General features: G+C 45.2%; 1 protein-coding gene across 1 annotated transcript in view; it reads right to left on the bottom strand.

Moving 5' to 3' along the window:
* Positions 1-797: 797 nt before the first annotated feature.
* The window catches only part of LOC120380093 (cytosolic phospholipase A2 gamma-like), a 32647-nt gene continuing 25800 nt past the window's right edge, over positions 798-7644 (bottom strand). Inside the window, exon 15 of the mRNA XM_039497589.1 lies at positions 798-1077. Within this exon, the coding sequence (XP_039353523.1) occupies positions 911-1077 (167 nt within the window). The 3' untranslated portion in view covers positions 798-910. The remainder of the gene's footprint in view (positions 1078-7644) is intronic.

The following is a 7644-nucleotide window of genomic DNA, read 5'->3' as shown; positions in this document are numbered from 1 at the left end:
CCCCCCCCCCGCCCCTGCACCATGACACTATCCCAATGCCCAGCGAGGAGGGCCCTCACCTCAGAGGTAGCAGATGCCTCTGCAAATCCCTTCTCCCCCTGAGGCAGACAGGGGACTTGAACTGTGGTCTTCTCCATCCCATCTTAGGATGCTAAGTACTAGCCTAACAGTTCTGAGGGAGGTCATCGGCTCCACTGGTGAGGTAGGCAGAGGAATGGCTGTCTTTCCTGAGTTGGGAATCAACTGAGCTGAGGCTTAGGAATCTGGACAAAAAGATGGCAGCTGTAGTGCACATGCCCCAAGGCTGAAACATGGACACACAGGGAAATTTCACTGAAACAACTAGGTGCTGAGGGAGTTTAAACACTACAGGGTTCTGTGGCAGCTGAGCAAGAGTTTTGTGAATCTCAGGGATGCCGAAATCTGGGACTCAGGCACCTGGAGGGCAGTTAGGTGCCTAAATCCCTTTGTGAATTGAAGGCCTGGTCTACACTAGGGAGGGGGTCGATCTAAGTTATGCAACTTCAGCTACGTGAATAATGTAGCTGAAGCTGACATACTTAGATCTACTTGCCATGGTGTCTTCACTGTGGTAAGTTGATGCTGACACTCTGTCTTTGACTCCGGCTGCGCCTCTCGCCCTGGTAGAGTACGGGAGTCAACAGGAGAGCACTCGGCAGTTAATTTATCACATTGAGACTAGACACAATAAATCGACCCCCCGCTGGATCAATTGCTACCCATGGATCCAGCGGGTAATGTAGACAAACCCCAACACAGTGAAACTAACTCCTCCCTGCTGCACTTAGGTTCTAAGTGGTCACAGTGAACAGCCTCTCGGGAAATGTGAGTCAGAGCCAGGCACAGAATTTCTGTCCTTCATGATCAGGAACCAAACAGAGATGTGGTTTTAAAACTCCTTGGTGGAGGAGGACACAATCTGCTGGATCTCCTTCAGAATCCTCTCCTTGTTGTTGGATACATTCATCTTGGCTTTTTTGAGGAGTACTTTAACATTGTCCTCTGAGTAGGATAAAGTAAAGGTGGTAAACGTGTCTCTGAAGTCCTTTATTTTATCTAGGAATAAAACAGGTGGGTAAGTAAGTGCCAAATAGAGGGAAACAATGGTACTGCTTTTACACTTTGACTGCTCCCAGAACCATAGAATCCAGGTACCTAAAGAGGCAGGGGAACAACATGGCCAACTCCTGAGGTTTACTTAGAATCACAGAAACGTGGGGCTGAAAGGGATCTCGAGATGTCACTAAGTCCAATTTCCTGTGCTGAGGCAGGACCAAGTGAACCTAGACCATCCCTGACATTTGTTTGTCCAAGCTGCTCCTAAAATCTTCAGTTGAGGATTCTACTATGTCCCATGGAAGCCTATTCCAGAGTGTAACTACCCTGAGAATTAGAAAGTTTTTCCTAGTTCCCCACACCCCCCACACACATGAAAAAAAAAAAACATGACCAGATGACTAGCAACATAGACAATAAAGGGGAAGAGATGCAAATCTGCATAAGTAAAAAACACGTAAAAGATTTTCTGACCAATTTGAATGAATTCAAATCATCAGGGCCTGATGCTATTTACTCGATGGTACTGAAGGAATTAGCTGAAGAAATCTCGGAGTCACTGGCAATAATATTTATAAACTCATGGATGACAGGAGAGGTCCTGGAAGGCTGGAGACAAGCTCATCTTTAAAAGGGGGGGAATGGTAGAGCCAGGGAACTTGGGAACCTACTAGAACAATGTCTAAAACATTAAATTCACAAATACCTAGAGGACAAAGAGGTGATCACTAACAGCCTGCATGGATTTACCAAGAAGAAATCATGCCAAACCAGCTTGATTTCTTTCTTTGAGAGAGTAACTGATTTGGTGGATAGGGGGAACGCAGTGGACATAATATAGCTTGACATCAGCAAGGGTTTTGACACAATCCTACATGACATTCAGATAAGTAAGCTGGAGAAATGCAGACTTGGTAGAACTATCATTAAGCAGATACATAATTGGTTAAACAACCTCAAAGAAAGAGTAACTATTAATGGAATGATGTAGATTGGAGGGAGTTCTCAAGTGGGGTTCCACAGGGATCTGTTCTGTGTTAAATGTTGTTTAACATCTTCATTAATAACCTGGATGTAGAACTAGAGAATATACTTATCTAGTTTGCAGATGACACAAAGCTAGAGTGGTTGCCAACACTTTGGAGGATACTTAAAAGGCTCCTGTCATAAATATAAAGGGAAGTGTAACAACCCTTATGTATGCAGTAACATAACCTCCCTCCTGGCCAGAGGTACAGAATCCCCTTACCTGTAAGGGGTTAATCAGGTCATTTAACTTAGTTGGCACCTGACCAGAAGGACCAATGTGGAAAAAAAGATACTTTCACATGGTCGGGGGGAGGTTTTGTTTGTGCTCTTGGTTGGTTCCCTCTTGGGACAAAGAAAGAGACCAAGTAGGTAAACCAGCTCCTAACAAGATCCTGAAATTATACATCTAAAATTACAGAAATTGTAAGTAATAGCAAGGAAATGCATTAGATTAGCTTTTGTTTTAGCTTGTGAATTATCCCTGTGCTAAGAGGTAATTTTATTCCTGTTTTGTAACTGAGAAGCAGAGTCAGAGGGGAATCCTCTGTGGTTTAAATCTTTTTATTTAACCTGTAAAGGTATCTTCCATCCTGATTTTGCCGGTGTGATTCTTTTATTTTATTTTTTTTAAATAAAATTCTTTGTTTAAGAACCTGATTGATTTTCAGTGTCCTAAAAACCAGGGATTTGGTCTGTGCTCACTTTGTTTACCTATTTGGTTAGTATATTATTCTCAAGCCTCCCTAGGAAAAGGGGTGAAGGGGCTTGGGGGGATATTTGGAGAAGGTAGGGCTCCAACTGGCCCCTCCCTGAATTTTTGTTTAAATCACTTGGTGGTGGCAGCAATACTGTCCAAGTACAAGAACAGGAATTTTTGCCTTGGGGACGTTTTTAACCTAAGCTGTTGGAATATAAACTAAGGCGGTCTTTCATGTGGGTCCCCACATCTGTACCCCAGAGTTCAGAGTGGGGAGGGAACTCTAGCAGCTCTCATGAAAAAAGATGGAGCAAAGTTGTTCTCTCTTGCCACAGAGGGCAGGATAAGAGGCAATAGGTTCAAACTACAGCACAGCAGATTTAGATTGAATCTCTGGAAAAAATCCTAATTGTAAGAATGGTAGGACAATGGAATAAACTGCTTAGGGAGGTCGTGGAATCTCCTTCACTGGAGATTTTCAAAAGGAGGCTGGGTAGCCATCTGTCCAGGATGGTTTAGACAGAATAAATCCTGAATCTTGGCTGGGTGTTAGACTAGATGACTCTTGTGGTCCCTTCTAACCTTACAGTTCTATGATTCTAATAGTGAACCTAAATCTCCCAGGTTCCATATTAAGCCCATGACTTCTTGTCCTATCTTCAATGGACATTGAGAATAGTTGATCCCATCCTCTTTATAAAGCCCTTAACATTTTTGAAGACTGTTATCAGGATTAGATGAGGATCGCAGCTGTTATTTCTATTTTCAAAAGTAAATTTCCAGTCCTTAGGTTTCAGAGAAAAGCCTGATAATGTGACACTGATGTACTGTAAAGGTGCAGAAACCAGCAAACAAATACAAATAACCAGGCATTTAATGTTTTCTTAACAATTTCATGATTTAAGCCCATCTCATGCTTTTAAGAGAGCTTATCTAGCTAGCTAGCCAGATAGATAGTTAGGCTATGCCAATACAATCTATCTATCTATCTATCTATCTATCTATCTGTATACACTGGTGTGATTGACTATGTAGGCCACAAAGGCCCTGAAAGGGTTAACTTGGGCCAATTATGTTACCTGGCTGCACCTGGAGGGAGAACCAGACTTAACTGAAGGTGAGTGCCAGCTGAGGAAGGTGCTAGGTGAGCTCCATTAAGGCAGGAGTTTCAGTGACGAGGGGGCTGCAAGGGGTACCTCTCTCTGAGTTAGGGAGTGGAGAGATATGGAAGAGATTTGGCCCCAGAGATGGTCTCCTGAGTTTGGAAATCTGGCAAGAGGCAATGAGAGATAGCAACTACTGGAACAAAGCAGGCTCCAGTACTAAGCCCTGAACAAAGGACAGGATTTGGAGAATCAGGGAAAGAGCCCTGGGAGCTGCTCAGCAGAGGAACAAAGCAGCAGGGAAGGATGAGAGGCCAAGCCTGAGGAGGGTAGAAATTGGCTTGAGTTCATCCTTTTATCTTGGGATTTTTGTTAGGGGATTCCAGGGGAGAGCCTGGCCCTGAAAGAAGGCCGAACCTAGAGAGGTTTGGAGGAAGAAGGCCTGTGAAGGAGCAGACCATGACTGTTGGTTATTGGGTCCCTGGGCTGCAAGCCGGTGGAGTGTGTGGGCCAGGGTTCCCCTACCAGCCACAGGAGAACGGCATGAAGTCCTTGAAAAGGAGAAAAGGACGACTGGAAGCCATGTGGTAAGGTTGCTCAAGCTCCCTAGGACTAGAGTTGGTGCCAGAGACCTGATATAAGGACACTAGACTTTTTTCTGGGACGCTGGTACACTGGAATGGGTGGATTTAAATTATGACCTGACCCAAAGGCTGAGCCCTGGGAAAAGGTGACCATCAGCTGGGGACTCCAGATGGGGAAAGAGACATTATGCTCACACCTGGCCATAAGAAGATGCTCTACATAGAATCATAGAATATCAGGGTTGGAAGGGACCTCAGGAGGTCATCTAGTCCAACCCCCTGCTCAAAGCAGGACCAAACCCAACTAAATCATCCCAGCCAGGGCTTTGTCAAGCCTGACCTTAAAAACCTCTAAGGAAGGAGGTTCCCTAGGTAACCCATTCCAGTTCCTCACCACCCTCCGAGTGAAAAAGTTTTTCCTAATGTCCAACCTAAACCTCCCCCTCTGCAACTTGAGACCATTACTCCTTGTTCTGTCATCTTCTACCACTGAGAACAGTCTAGATCCATCCACTTTGGAACCCCCTTTCAGGTAGTTGAAAGCAGCTATCAAATCCCCCCTCATTCTTTTCTTCTGCAGACTAAACAATCCCAGTTCCCTCAGCCTCTCCTCATAAGTCATGTGCTCCAGCCCCCTAATCATTTTTGTTGCCCTCCGCTGGACTCTCTCCAATTTATCCACATCCTTCTTGTAGTGTGGGGCCCAAAACTAGACACAGTACTCCAAATGAGGCCTCACCAGTGCTGAATAGATGGGAATGATCACATCCCTTGATCTGCTGGAAATGCCCCTACTTATACAACCCAAAATGCCATTAGCCTTCTTGGCAACAAGGACACACTGTTGACTCATATTCAACTTTTCATCCACCATAACCCCTAGGTCCTTTTCTGCAGAACTGCTGCCCAGCCATTTGGTCCCTAGTCTGTAGCAGTGCATGGGATTCTTCCGTCCTAAGTGCAGGACTCTGCACTTGTCCTTGTTGAACCTCATCATATTTCTTTTGGCCCAATCCTCTAATTTGTCTAGGTCCCTCTGTATCCTATCCCTACCCTCCAGCTTATCAACCACTCCTCCCAGGTTTAGTGTAATCTGCAAACTTGCTGAGGGTGCAGTCCACACCATCCTCCAGATCATTAATGAAGATATTGAACAAAACTGGCCCCAGCACCGATCCTTGGGGCACTCCACTTGATACCAGCTGCCAACTAGACATGGAACCATTGATCACTACCTGTTGAGCCCGACCATCTAGCCAGTTTTCTATCCACCTTACCGTCCATTCATCCAGCCCATACTTCTTTAACTTACTGGCAAGAATACTGTGGGAGACTGTATCAAAAGCTTTGCTAAAGTCCAGAAATAGCACATCCACTGCTTTCCCCTCATCCACAGAACCAGTTATCTCATCATAGAAGGCAATTAGGTTAGTCAGGTATGACTTGCCCTTGGTGATTCCATGCTGACTGTTCCTGATCACTTTCCCCTCCTTTAAGTGGTTCAGAATTGATTCCTTGAGGACCTGTTCCATGATTTTTCCAGGGACTGAGGTGAGACAGACTGGCCTGTAGTTCCCTGGATCTTCCTTCTTCCCTTTTTTAAAGATGGGCACTACATTAGCTTTTTTCCAGTCATCCGGGACCTCCCCCGATCGCCATGATTTTTCAAAGATAATGGCCAATGGTTCTGCAATCTCATCGGCCAACTCCTTTAGCACCCTCGGATGCAGTGCATCCGGCCCCATGGACTTGTGCTCGTCCAGCTTTCCTAAATAGTCCCGAACTACTTCTTTCTCCACAGAGAGCTGGTCACCTCCTCCCCATACCATGCTGCAGAGTGCAGTTGTCTGGGAGCTGACCTTGTCTGTGAAGACAGAGGCAAAAAAAGCATTGAGTACACTAGCTTTCTCCACATACTCTGTCACTACAGATAAGTCCCTGTCCACATCTTCCCTACATTTTGGGCTGCATAAGTAGGGGCAATGCCAGCAGATCGAGGGACGTGATCATTCCCCTCTATTCGACATTGGTGAGGCCTCATCTGGAGTACTGTGTCCAGTTTTGGCCCCACATTACAAGAAGGAGGTGGAAAAATTGGAAGAGTCCAGCGGAGGGCAACAAAAATGATTAGGGGGCTGGAGCACATGACTTATGAGGAGAGGCTGAAGGAACTGGGATTGTTTAGTCTGCAGAAGAGAAGAATGAGGGGGGATTTGATAGCTGCTTTCAACTACCTGAAAGGGGTTCCAAAGAAGATGGATCTAGACTGTTCTCAGTGGTACCTGATGATAGAACAAGGAGTAATGGTCTCAAGTTGTAGTGGGGGAGGTTTAGGTTGGATATTAGGAACAACTTTTTCACTCGGAGGGTGGTGAAGCACTGGAATGGGTTACCTAGGGAGGTGGTGGAATCTCCTTCCTTAGAAGTTTTTAAGGTCAGGCTTGACAAAGCCCTGACTGGGATGATTTAGTTGGGGATTGGTCCTGCTTTGAGCAGGGAGTTGGACTAGATGACCTCCTGAGGTCCCTTCCAACCCTGAGATTCTATGATTCTACCCTCCTCAGTTTATCTATTTTATTTCCCTTCCCTTTGCAAACTAGGAAAAACAAAGATTTTCCAGACACCTTTGTTTGCTGGGCAGCTGGAAGATTGATGGGAGTTAGGTGCCCAAGTCCTTGTGAGAATCTGCCATTACATGACCAGTGCAGCAGGTCAAAGCTGAATCTGTCCAATGAGTACAAGGGAGTCTGTATCTCATGTAATTCACATGTTGACAGGCCAAGAGGAAGTGTAAGTGACAGCAGTTAGGTGCCCTTTCCACTCCCCACTGAAGATGGCCTGTCCTGCCACATCTCCTCTCAGTTACAAAGAGTGGAAATCTAGAGAAATCCGTTCTATTTGAGTAAAATATATATACGTTTTTTTAAAACATTGATCAGTAAGAACTTGCACCTTTGTCTTGATTAGCATGAACCAAAGGGCCTAGTTTCTGACCGCAGGGTGACTCTCAATGAATTGAAAAGCAGCACATTTAAAACAGGTGGGATTATTTTGCTGACCTGTGGAACTCATTGTTGCAGGGACTACCATGGGCCGGTCACAATAGGATCGTAGGAAGGGTTGGATATTGTGTAAACATCCATGGATTAAAAGA

The sequence above is a fragment of the Mauremys reevesii genome, linkage group 13 (assembly GCF_016161935.1).
Source record: "Mauremys reevesii isolate NIE-2019 linkage group 13, ASM1616193v1, whole genome shotgun sequence".
NCBI lineage: Eukaryota > Metazoa > Chordata > Testudines > Geoemydidae > Mauremys > Mauremys reevesii.
Note: the sequence above shows the minus strand (reverse complement) of the source record. Positions and strands in the feature narration are given on the sequence as shown.